Raw genomic sequence first — 13,404 nt, forward strand, 5'->3', positions numbered from 1 at the left:
AGCGCACTACTAAAAGGAGCATGAGTGTGTGCACATACACACACAGAAAATTCAGTCCACAGATAAAAGAAAAAACAAATATATTGAATGTTTAATAACCCAGCATGTATATTTTGAATAATGTACTTTATGGATACTTTTATAAACATAACAGATAAACCTTGAACAGAGAAAATAATGAGAGCTTTTTTTGTACAAACTTAATTTACTTTTTGGAGTACTTTTCTAAAATTGAAAACTTAATTATCTTGCCAGTCATTTCCTGCACAAAAAAGGGTGAATGCGTTAGATGTCTTTCTGACTACAGCTCATTCAGGTTTTCTGTTAATTGCCTTATCAAACAGGCTCATCAAACAGGCTTACCAAAGTCCTTCTGTACTAACTTTATTTGCCCAGTTGTGTGTTGGTTGATCTTAAAATAATTTTCCAAAGTAGCAAATTGTGTTTCTTTAGCAAGAATCCTGTATAATTTCAAGATCTGATATATATTTTGAAATGTTTAGATATATGCTTAAAGAGGGGCATAGCTCAAAATGTGTGCGTTTTGGATTTGTTTTTGCTTGTTCTTGTTTTCACCTTTCAGCAAGCTTCCTTGCATTCTCTATTCTGAATGCAGCAATAATTGCAATACAGCATAAAGTCATGGATTATTATCTCTACTAATTACAATTAATACATTGTGGGAGTGACAACAGAATGGCAAAAAGGAGGGAAATGGCAAGTTGTTGAGTATCGCATTGCTATCCCTGGATCTTATCATAGCCACAGTGTGTAGTGAACATGTACCACACTGAGTCTGAATTAGTAAGGTGTGAGGGACTAGTGTGGGCCCGAAAATCCCGCAGATGTCCTCATCTTGAGTCCCCAGATTCCAGCTTGCTTTTTCATTGAGCATTTGCATGGTCCTCTGGCAAAAGTGGGTCCAAGAGAGTCTCCAAGGCTGGCTTGTGCACACACTGCCCATACTCCCATGTGCAAGTGGAGTTCTGCTCCCACACACAGGACTTGAGGGTCCTGTGTACTTTGCACAGAGAAAGGGCCTGCTAGTGTTCTTGAGTGTTCATGGACATGATCTCAGCTCTGCTCACTTCCTGGCTAGGACTGAGCGCAGGAAAGAAGTCAAGAGAGCACAAAAAAGCTGCTTTTGATTGTCTCTTTGCATCCCTAATCTAAATTCTGTCTGTTGGTGATACTAGATTTTTATGGCATGTATAAATACTTTATATGTAATCCTTTCAACATCCCACAACAGCAAGTCAGTGGTATCCCCATATTGCAAATGGAGAGCTTCCTGAGAGAATGTAACTAATTACTTTTGTCATTTGGCTAAAGCAAAGGAGAACCGCTTCTTCTTTTAGTATGTAGAACCAGAGGAATATATTTAAAAGCTTGGAAGTTGCCTTATAAAGTAAGAGTAATGGGCTACATCAGCCTTCCCCAACCTTGTACCTTCAAGATATGTTTGGACTGCAACACTCTGAACTCCTAGTAAATGGTCCTGCTGGTTATGAATTCTGGGAGTTGTGGTCCAAATTCCTCTGAAGGCTCCTAGGTTGGGGAAGGCTGGTCTATATGATAGATTTTCTCCAAACATTCAAGTGTGCTTTTCTGAGCTACATATCTTGACACATGGACTGAACTTGGTAACTTTTGCTCTGCTCTGCCACTAACCTATCCTTTGATTTGGATAATTTTTTTGGAAAGTTTTCAGAGTTTGAAAACTTTTTCTTATTTTTAACCAGAAAATTGCAGGTTCCCAAATACTAGAACCTGTAAATTCCTGAGTTAATTGTTGCTGCATATCCTGCTTTGACAGCAGCTGTGTCTGCTGGATGTATTAGAATTTTTGTATATTGAATGCATTTCATTCATTGGTACAGTAACTGTAAAGCAATAGAGTGTGTGTTTCAAAATCACAGTTCAACTAATTCCCTCCACATGTCTTATTAAATGATTCTTACGTTCTGTTAATTTCTGGAGTGTAGCAATGTTAATCTGAGGTGCCATAAGGTTTCTGGCTGTCTAAGCTTTACTCTTTCATATAACTTAAATAAAGGCTTTCCAATTTTCTCTTTAGACAGATTTGATTTTTTTTTTTTTTTTACTCAGTTAGATATATTTTCTCAACTGCGAGGCAGTGGTGAAAAAAACATGTATCTCTTAAAATTTTCCTGGGCTAGAAGTTTCTCTCCAGCATTAGCCCAAATAACACTTTTAGCATAATTAATTAAATCATATAAACTTGTATAAGTCTCACTACCAGTCTTAATATTTCATATGAAACACACACACACACACACTTCAGTTGTTGAGTGGATAAGCAGCCAGATTTAAATCTGAGAGACCAAAGTTCAGTTTTCAGTTCAGAGTTGTCTCACTTGGAGGCTAAGGGCAAATTGCTGACTGCCTCATTATGCAAACTGAAAAATAGTGACCAGCCTCGCTTAATCACTGTGAAGGAGGCACATGGATAGTAAAGTACTTTTCAGATTGTGCTATTAAATGAAATTTTAACCATTCCCATAAGATTTAAAAGTTGTTGCTATCAAAGTATTGTGTGAACTTTAGCTTTCATGCAATAGGCTAATATATTTTGCAAATTTAATATTTTGTAGGTTAACTTCTCAGTCTGGTGCTACCTTACCAAATGGGCGTAGCTTATGTAAGTACTTTATTTTGGTTGCTTTGCCAAAGGCTCTCTACCCATAAACATTTTAATTTTTTTGATAATTCTGTTTTTTACCTTTTGATATTTGGAATATTTTATCAGTGCAAACAACTGGTATTGATAGGATTGCTATATTTTTTGTTACGTTTTTCATACATTGTATTAAGACTGTTTAAAAATGCTTGTTAGTCTGAAGAAAGAAGAGTAAATTTTAATAATTGATTTTAGTGGTAACTTAACTTTGACTGACCCTACTTCTGGTTTTTAGTTGATTTTAGTTTAAATTGTTTTATTCTAATGCTTTTATGTAACATTTTAATTTGGATGTGTTATATTTTTACATTTTGATTATATTGTTAATATATTTTGAATATCTATGACTTAGTGCTATTGATTTTAGAAAGTGATGTTTTAATTATTGTAAGTAACACTGGGAACCTAGGTGTGGGCTATTGTAGTGGTATACACATTGAAATAATAAATACATAAATATAAAAGTGAGTGAGTAAAATCCAGTGAGGATTTTCTGCTGGCAGAACTGCTTTTGGCAGCAGAACTGGGAGGAATGGCAGTTCCTCCTTCCACTGCATGCCCCCAAAATCTGCTCTAGAGAGGGTTGAGAGAACCTCTGAAACAGATTTTTAGGAGGCTGTAGAAGACATTAGAGGGAGCTAGTTCCATTCTGCAAGTTGACTTTCTCTTTTTGCCGAGTAGTCAAGAGAGGGAGTGGTCCCTGTCCCATTAAAGGATGCAGTGATGAGACCAGTCCTAAAAAAAACAACAGGCTTGTATCCAGGGGTATTGGATAATTACCGGCTCATTGCCAGTCTCCCCTTTTTGGGCAAGGTGTTGGAGCAGGTGGTAGTTGGGCAGCTGCAGGTACTCTTGGAGGATATGGATGATCTGGATCCATTTCAATTGGGCTTTAGGCCTGGGTTTGGAATGGAGACGGCCTTGGTTGCCCTGCATGATGACCTGTGCAGGGAGAGGGACAGGGAGAGTGCAACCCTGTTGGTTCTCCTTGACCTCTCAGTGACCTTCAACACCATTGACCTTGGTGTTCTTCTGGACAGGTGGGTTGGAGGCACTGCTTTGCAGTGGTTCCACTCTTACCTGGCTGGCTGAGTCCAGAAGTGGGACTGTTACTCTGTGTCATGGCAGTTGTGTCATGGGGTGCTGCAGGACTCAGTGCTATCCCCCATGCTTTTTAACATCTATATGAAGCCGCTGGGAGAGATCATGCAGAGGTTTGGGCTGAGGACTCAGCAATATGCTGATGATACTCAGCTCTGCCTCTCTTTTACATCTCAGCCAGGTGAGGCTGTCGCCATCTTGAACTGGGGCTTGAACTCGATAATGGACTGGATGAGGGTCAGTAAACTGAGGCTCAGTCCCAACAAGATGGAGGTGCTGCTAGTAGGAGGGGGCATCTGACAGGTTGGAGGGGCATTGCCCTGTCCTTGATGGGGTTGCACTTCCCCTAGTCTGCAGGGTCTGCAGTCTGGGGGGTGCGCCTGGAGCTGGGTTTGTCCCTGGAATATTGGGTGAGCTCAGTGTCCAGGGGTGCTTTCCTCCAGCTGCCAAGGTTATACCAGCTTCATCGCTTGCTGGAAAGACAGAGCCTGAAAACAGTCACCCATGCACTGTTAACATCCAAAATAGATTACTGCAATCCGCTCTACATGGGGTTGCCCTTGAAGGAGGGTCTGGCAATTACAATTGGTACAGAATAGGACCGCTCAGTTGGTGATGGGAGCCCCTAGAGCAGCCCACATAACACCTATGCTGAAAGATCTTCATGGGTTACCAATTGTGGTCCAGGCCCAATTCAAGGTGCTTGTGTTGATATATAAAGCCCTAAACGGCTTAGGCCCTGATTATCTTAGGTAGCACCTGCACTCATATGTGCCTACCTGGCCTTTGAGATCTATGCAGGGGGCCCTCCTGTGTGAACCATCCTTCGAGGTAAGAGGGATGGCCAGTAGGAGGAGGGCCTTTTCTGCAACTGCTCCCCATATTTGGAATGCTCTCTCTAAGGAGATCTCTCTCCTTACTTTCTTTTCAGCACCAGGCAAAGACCGTCCTTTTTAAAAATATTTTTAATAACTAATGCCATAGACCTTTGTTTTGTTTTTCTTGTATTTTCTTGTTATTTTTAATGCGTTCTGGTTTTTATTGTGTTTTTACTGTATTTTATCTTATCATTGTGAGCTGCCGAGAGGTGCTATGGCACAATCGGGTGACATATGAATGTTTTAAATAAATAAAATAGAAAATAAAAATTAAGTGATTTTTGTGAGTGTTTTCTGTTACAAAGCAGAAGCAGGATTTTCATGATGACTTTTGATTTTTGAAAATCTAAAAAGAAGCTTAAGGTGTATTAGGACTAAACAAATAACGAAGTCATCGCAAAGAGAGTAGGAATTTAAGTAACTGTATTTATGTTTAGGCACATTACTGGCATGTTTTGATCTAATACAGCCTTCCCTAACAGGGTGCCCTCCCAGTGTTTTGGACTTCATAATGTATTTAAATCTGATGCATGTTAATGTTGTCCTTCTAAAGCACCAATGTTATAGAATACTTACTCAAATGTTGTTCTGCAGATTAAAATCATTTAAATCTTTCAGCTCTCAAAAGCTGTTCCCTTCGAGGGGAGAAAAAAGGAGATGGAGAGCATGCTTGCATAAATGGAGGCAGAGAAATCAGAAAAAGTTGTCGCTCCAGAAAAAACAGATTTGAAAGTTTAAATCAAAGTTTACTGTTTGATCAATTAGTAAACAGGTATGCTGGATTATTCCAATGATAGTAACTTTTGATTTAATGGTTTTGTTAAAAATGTTTTCAGATTGTAAGAAAGCATCCTTTAGCCAAAGATGTCTCCCTGCATTGGATATCCCATTTTTGAACTGCTAAACAGTGATGTTCTGGCTTTAACTGTGGCTCATAAAGCATTGTCATCCTTAGCAGATGTATATTCTAATATGGTACTCAGTAAGCATAGGAAAGGTCTATTTAATCTCCACACAGCTGTGCATATAACTTGGCCTCTTTCTGGAATATCTTAGTCTGACCTTGGCTAGCAGATTTCGAGGTTTTCCGCCTGCCTCTAACATCCTTTGGTCATTGCAGAGCTATTCTATTGGCTCACTGTGTATAGGTTTCATACTTGGACATCATTATACTTAAGTTTCTAAAATGGTTATTAATTTTACTGTAATTTGTTGAAAGTAGGTAGTTTTCATTCTATGTATAATTACAAAGATCTAATCATCTGGAGTTCTACATACACCTACAGAATCCCATGATCTAAAGTTTACAGATACAGCTGAAAGCTATGAAAGATCAGAGGGATGTTTGAGCACACCACCAACCAAAGGCCTTTTTTAGGGTTTCCTAATGTGCCTCTGCCTCTTCTAGGTCTTTGAAGAGAGATGGTTTATAGATCTCATAAGGCAGCATTCCCCAATCTGGTAACCACCAGGTGTCCCATAAGTCTGGGCCTGTGGTCAGGAATGCTGGAAATTGTAGTTCTGGATGACATCAGGTTTGGAAAGGCTGCTATGGGGGCCTGTATAAACAGCAGCCACTCTTTTTGCTAATCCACATACTTCTACAGAGTATCATTGAAGCCTTGGGTTATTTTAAACTGCTGAACCCGAGTCATTCCTAGATTTTCAGAGCATTCCTTTAAGATTTTTTGGCATGCTCCATGAATTAGTTGGCATTACCTGCTGATGCTCTTGATGGCTGTTTACAAACCAGGCAAGTGTTCTATCTTTTCCCATCTTCCTGTACTTTTGAGTCCACTTTGTGGAAAGTTGGTATTGGATTGTGCTGAGCAGTTTTCAGTGACAGTTACTTTGAGGCCTTACCCCTTTGGACCTCAGAATTATGCTCATTGTCTCCTAACTGTTAACGAATTGTCTCAAATGGCAAGCCTATGTTGGGAGCCACCCCGAGGCTTTGTTGCGATGGGGGTGGCATAAAAATGTTTTAAATAAATATGGTGTTCCATTTCATGTCTTCACCCTTGTCCTTGTTTTAGAATGAAATGGGTTTGTTTCAAGTAGGTATTTTGTGAACTGCCATGTGCTTTTTTGAATGAATGAAGCCTGAGTTGTGGCAGTTGACTTTAATGAGGCAGCTTTGTAGACTGTGAGGATAAATCTTTGACCTTTGCGCATCCTTGGCACGAGGCATAATGTTGACTTCACTCCTGGTGGGCAGTTTTCACTGATAGTACCCTCTTCCTTTGTACCCTCCAAAATCTGCTCTGGACGATTGACAATCCCTTGGACAGGTGGAATGTTTCAGTGAAAATTGCCTCTTCCCTGTACCTTTTGGTTGGATCTTCAGCTCTTTAGTATCAGAAGCTCCCTGTGGACAGGATAGCAGGTTGTTTATTGCAAACATGATAATACATTTCATATTAATATTTATATACTTTAGTACGGCTGAAGCTGTTCTGCAGGAAATGGACAATATTAACATTAGACGGAATAGGCGTTCAGGTGAAGTGGAAAGGCTACGCATGTGGACCGATACAGAATTTGTAAGTTTAAATCCCTTGCCTGCAAATTAAAAAGAAATAGCAATACCCCCATGTTTTGTTTAAGCTTCGGGTATGTTGCTTCTATGCTATACTTAAAACATGCAATAATATTGACTGTAGTTAATTGTTAATGTATGCTATCATATTTTGTTCATTTGTAAGTAATTGTGACAGTAGTGGAGTAGAGGGAGAGGGAATATCTGATACAGAAGGCTGCTGTAAAAATTGGTTTCAATTCATATCGGAAGAACAGCATTGCTAACAGCAGCAATATACCATTTGGTTAAAATGGAAATCGGTTCTAGCATAATAAGCTAGCCCATTTCTGTTGTCGCGAGACTGAGGTAGAACAGTCCAGCTGTGAATTTCTTCTGTATCAGTATGTTCTATAACTATATTGAGCCTAGACTCTTACGGAAGGAAGCACCTCTCAAGCAATATAAACCCAAATCTAAATGTCAGTCATGGGAAGTAGAATACTACTTTCCTTGTCATATCTGGTGCAATGCAGCAGGCTTGCACAACTATTTAAATACAGTGGCAAGAAGATGGGTAAGTGGAAGCTGATGAGGCAATAAGGCTTTTCCTTTTATGAGCTAGCTAGGTTGCAACAGCCCTGTGCTTTCCTGCAACCCTATTGGCTGTAGGGAAGTGGTGGCTCTGAGTGGTAGAATCCTTGAGCCTCTGGTTTACTTCTGTGGCTCTCAACTCTTGGGACAGCAGTACCTTGTGTAACATACCACCAATTGTTGGCAAGGTGAGAGAATTTGAACACTCCAATCAGTGTGCTTTGTTGCTGGTAGTTCCCCAGTGTGATTGTGCTCTATATGAACTCTTGTTCAAGAGTAGATGTGTCACTGTTGTAAAATCATATATTTTTGTATACTATAAATGTTTGCATATAGATAGGTATTGTAACTGTTATTTTAACTGGCCCATGTTTTGCTGTAGCTTGTGAGACAAGGAAGGGAAATTGAAACATTCTCTACTCTGATCACTGGGCAACAGTAAAGGTTGTTGTATTTATTTTGCCTGTGTTGTTAGCAGCACCCCCCCCCCCTTCTGATCATTCAGCTTTCAGTTACTGGTATTTGTGAATGACATTAATTTTGCTTTATACAGTGCAGTGAAATTACCTTTATTCTAGGAAAACATGGATATGTATTCACGTGTGAAGAGGAGGAGAAAATCATTGAGAAGAAATAGCTATGGAATCCAGAATCACCATGAAGTTTCCACAGAAGGGGAAGAAGAAGGTAAAAATGGCATGTCAGGAAGCTACTTTGATAGATGATGTTGAAATTGGTTGCGTAATTAAGTCTGTATATGGATACACAGTTACACAATCACAGAGCTGCGAATAACCTCAAGCTTGATTAGTTATATCCCATGGACCAAAATGTCCTCATAAATATTCAATTTACCAAACCTATCATTGTCTCTAATATGGATGCAATACATATTACCTATCTAATTTCAGGAAGACGCTTGCTTTGGGATGGATGAGGGCCAAAAAGTTCCATCTGGAAAAACTGAAAATACTGTGGTCTTGGAACTCTGTTAATCTGGAGCTAAATTTGTTTAGACCTGACTAGGAATGGGTTCACATTCCTCTTAAAGAGTCCATCGTGCAGTTTGGGAGTACACCTGGACTTTGTGTTATCTGCAGAGGTTTAGATAGTGTTAGTTGTTAGTACTGTTCCTTGCCCACTTAAGCCAATCTGGCCTTATTGAGAGAAAACTGAGTTAGGAAGCGTTCCTACCTCTCCTAGGCAGCATCTAAGAGGCCATAGCATTGTTCAGGGTTGTGCTTCGGAGGGCAGGGACAATCCTCTGAATTCAGAACAGGGAACTGAAATCACTGCCCTTTGCAGCTGTGCAGAAAGTACCAAGCTGGCTTTTCTCTGGGGTCAGAAACTCAGCCTTGGAGAAGAGGGGGGCTGGTTCAATGGATGCATAGGGGAAAAACCCAGAAAGGCCAAGAGGCAAACTGTTCTCCTTTCTTTCCCCTCTAAAACACCTTCACAGGCTGCACTGAAAAGACCATCTAGAGAAACATGCACGGCAGGAGCATGAGGAAGTGAAGGCCTTTCCTGCTGTTTCTCCTGTCCTTCATAGGACGATCATAGACCTCTTACCTTTGGGTGCTTATGATAATTGAGGGTGCAATTGATAGGACTTTGTCCATAGTGCTGCATGTCCTGCTTTTGTATGGATTATGTGACTGTACAGTCCCTTGTCTTGGGCTGCCGAGATAGTTCAGTAATATGAACTGTACAGTATGTAGAAATCGGCCACTTGTGGGAGCTAGGTGCCCAGATCATATTTTACCTATTTGGTATTAGTGATATTAGCTGCCTGTTTGTTTCTGCACCCAACTCAAGGTGCCAGTTTTGGCTTTTAAACCAATAACACATTTTTGCCATATTAACTGAAGGACCTGCATTTATATGAGCCGGTCCATGTATTAAGGTCAGTGTTGGAGTCCCTGCTCTCTATCCTCCTGAGGAAAGCCATTAAGCTGTTAGATACTAGGCACGGGGCTTTCTCAGTAGTGGCCATACAAGTGTGCCATGTTATTTATAAATACGTTCTAAACACATTACTGTTTTAAAGTATTTAGAATCTTGTAAACTGTCTCACAAATGTAGTACACTGAAAGGCAGGGTAAAATATTTTAAAGAAATTTAGGACAGTCATCCTGGAATATTGCAAAAAATTCTTTGATCTGATTATACATTTTACAAACCAAATTCCTTTGCAAATTATCAGAATGTTCCATAAGAATGTATATGTTTTTAATGTGCTGCCTCTTTCTAGAATCTCAAGAAGAAGATGGAGATATTGAAGCAGAGGAGGCAGAGGGAGAAGAAAATGATCGTCCATATAATTTGAGACAAAGAAAAACAGTGGAAAGATATCAAGCGCCTCCTATAGGTAAAGCAGAAAAGGATTAGCCTAATTTTGGTAATCTGCTAATACCATTTGATTTACACTGAGTAGCTCTGTTGAACAGTCTTGATACAGCAAGAGAAATTATGCCTTAACATTGGCCAAATGCTTTTCAAAATTCTGGATACACTCTTTTTTCAATATTGAAAAAAGTCCCTCTCTTTTCAATATTGTATGCTTATACAAGAAACTTTACAATGTCAACACAATGAACATATTTTCATTTTCTGCTGTGACTCTAAAGCTCCATGTGTAATTTGAAGCATGAATGTGTTTACTTAACAATCCAATTAATTTTGCCCTTGCTCCTTCCTGGTGGTATGGCAACCTTGGGGAACTGACATAACGTGGCTTCACAACATCTTATCCTGGTTAGAGTGTTGGATTAGTACTTGGGAAGACCCATGTCCTAATCCATTTCACACTCAATCATAAAGTTTGGTAGGTGGCCTTGGTCCACTCATTTTTCAGCCTACCCTACTTCACAAGCTTGTTAGGAGAAAGTGCAAGAAATAAAAACATGTATGCCACCCTGGGTTCCTTTGAAAATAGATGGGAAAATATAATGATCTTTTTCACCTTCCCTTTTACTCTCTACTTGAACATGCAGCATGAAGGGAGAGAACTTTAGTCTGTTCAAGACACCACTTGACTTGCTCTGTATTTTTCATTATGATCTGGTTAAGATGACACAACAGTCCAACATAGGTTATTTTACCCTTTGGGCTATGTATCCTATGCTATTCACCATTATAAATATGCAGTCTTTGGAGATTTGTCATTTGATCCAAACCCAGGTGGTAAGGATTGTTTGAGGGTTAAATAAAGCCTTCATAACCCATTGCCTGTTTTAGGATTATGTACAGGTCTTTTAGTTGACAAATAACCCCCACTGTCTGGGTTTGGTCAACATGACAAGTTATGGCAATCCCCCACACAGGGTCTGTACATGTACAATCAGGCATACATAAGTTTTGCAAAAGTCAGTGGGACTTGAGGAAACAGGTTTGGAGAGAAGAGAACATTGCTGTAGCGTATCTTCTTAGAACAAATCTGGTTGGTGAGTTGTGCCAGGATATCTAACATTAAAGATACAGTTGTTTGTGCATGTTAACAAAATTCAATGGTGCACAGCATTCTATTTTACAAATTGATTTGTTTTATCCAGTGCCAGCCCATCAGAAGAAAAGGGAAAATGCATTATTTGACATTCATAGATCTCCTGCAAGAAGAAGCCATATAAGGTAAATGATACTGTGCTGGTTCACATGACACAAGAATCCACCCTGTGAATAAACTGTCAGGGTCACTGTGGGTTGTTCTCAACCAACTTCCCCCTCAATCCTCCAGCCATATATCAAGGTGCCTAACTTGTCTCCCTGGCCTCCATCTGTTCACAACTCCTTTGAATCTGGCACCTTCTTTCCTTTTCCCCCCTTGGAGCTTCAAATAAGTGCCTTTGGGGTTGTAATGTTTAAAATTCTTTTGGACTCAGAAATGTGTGCAGATACCTTCATGGATTTTTAGTCTGCCCTTTGCAGCTGTGCAAGTTCTTTGTTAGGCTTTGTAATATATGTAGTCTTGTTTTGTTAATGCTCTTGTTGGTTTCAGCTGTCAAATGCTAACAGATTGAGGCAGACTGTATAAAATTTAAATTGCAAACAGTTGACAGCTGTCAGTTGCCTGTTAGTTGGAAAGCACCAGCAAAGGGGAAAAAAGACCGCCCCCCCCCCACACACACACCCCTTTCTGGGCTGGAGAGAGACTTGGGCACATGTGGAAAAGGCAGAGAATATTGAAGTGTTAGTAACAGAATCACCTTGATCTCTTACTTTAAACTAAGGGGAAGATCTTCCGTCCACTCCCTTTTGTTGCATATAGTCTACTGCTTTTTTCCATTTGTAGTCTAACCAATAGATGACAATTGTTCACAATTTGGCCTATATACAGTCTTGTCTCATCAGTATGTTGGCTTTTAACAGCTGAGAATAACAAGGCTATTGACCAGGCAAGTTCCTATATATTGGAATGTTATATGACTGCACTAGTGCAGCTGTGAAAAACCAACTCTCACAAAAAACCACTAAGATATTTGCATGCATTTCTGGGACTGCAGCTTTCTCTTTTAACGAAAGCGTGGCAAAACAGCAACTTTGGTACAAAAGTGCTGCTTGGGTGTTAGCGAACAGGTCTTTCACTGGCTGTCACCAGTATCTTCCTTTCTGGACTAGATAGAGACTTGGGGGAGTATTGAAATGGTGGAGAAAACAGGTGTCAGTTCAACACTTGAGAGGAATACACTGCTTAATGGAAGATACTGTTGTTTCCCTCTCCGACCCCCTCTCTTGCTGGACCACCTTCTTTTTCCCTTTCCCCAGGATTTTTCAACTGATGGTTCAGCAACTGGTTTCTGGCAACTATGCGCCAATTAACCTGGATGCACTTTTGCCTGGTCAGTTTCCATGTATATTGTTTACTCTGTTTCACCTTCCTTTGGGATTTGGAACAGAAAAGGAGATTGGCCAGGCGAGTCTACATACATTAGACAGCTGTAAGAGTACACTTGAAAAAGAACGATAAAAATAATTTTAAAAATGAACAAATTTTCACTTTTTTCTGACACTAAAAAAGCATGGTGAACCAGTGAAGACTGCTTCAAAGTGCCTCTTAGAATTTGTGGAAGGGCTGTCATGAGTGGAAGCAAATGTAAAATCATGAAAAGTGGTGAAGGTTTTTACAGCTCTTTCTGAGTGGCTCAGTAGCCAATCTATTCACCAGCCCAAGGTGAAATTGCTGTCCAAGGGTTAAGCAGCACAACAACCCATTCTAGATTGAACAACCAGTAACATAAGCCCTGGATTATCTGAGTGGCTTGTTCCCTGACAAGAAACCACCTTCTCCAAAACAACCTTCAATCTTTTATATTTTGCTGGACTTTTTCCCTACAACTCTGCATGCTGTTGTTTTCTCTCACATATGTAATTTTCAGATCGGTAATTAATATCTTTGAAAAAGAGCTCTGGTTCAGACGTAACAACCTCAGTCTAATAAATCATTCTTTATTAGACAAAAAACAAGCTCTGTACCCATGTGCTCCTTCCTCTCTGTCCCCTACTGGCCATATTGCCCCATAATGCTAGACTTCCAGGTTTGTTCAACCACACTTTCTGTTATATCCAAACTGAGACAGTGACTTAATATCTAAATAAAAGCCAGAATGCATTCATAT

At 39.8% G+C, this 13,404-nt stretch overlaps 1 protein-coding gene across 2 annotated transcripts in view; it reads left to right on the forward strand.

The window, feature by feature from the left end:
* ATAD2B (ATPase family AAA domain containing 2B) overlaps window positions 1–13,404 on the forward strand; it is a 79,907-nt gene that overhangs the window by 11,630 nt on the left and 54,873 nt on the right. For both annotated transcript variants that reach the window (XM_044445089.1, XM_044445090.1), the window contains exons 3-8: window positions 2,616–2,662; window positions 5,299–5,452; window positions 7,121–7,223; window positions 8,371–8,479; window positions 10,044–10,160; window positions 11,344–11,419. In XM_044445089.1, the coding sequence (XP_044301024.1) occupies window positions 2,616–2,662; window positions 5,299–5,452; window positions 7,121–7,223; window positions 8,371–8,479; window positions 10,044–10,160; window positions 11,344–11,419 (606 nt within the window). The remainder of the gene's footprint in view (window positions 1–2,615; window positions 2,663–5,298; window positions 5,453–7,120; window positions 7,224–8,370; window positions 8,480–10,043; window positions 10,161–11,343; window positions 11,420–13,404) is intronic.

This window comes from Varanus komodoensis, unplaced genomic scaffold (assembly GCF_004798865.1).
Source record: "Varanus komodoensis strain SLA01 unplaced genomic scaffold, ASM479886v1 scaffold47, whole genome shotgun sequence".
Classification (NCBI taxonomy): domain Eukaryota; kingdom Metazoa; phylum Chordata; class Lepidosauria; order Squamata; family Varanidae; genus Varanus; species Varanus komodoensis.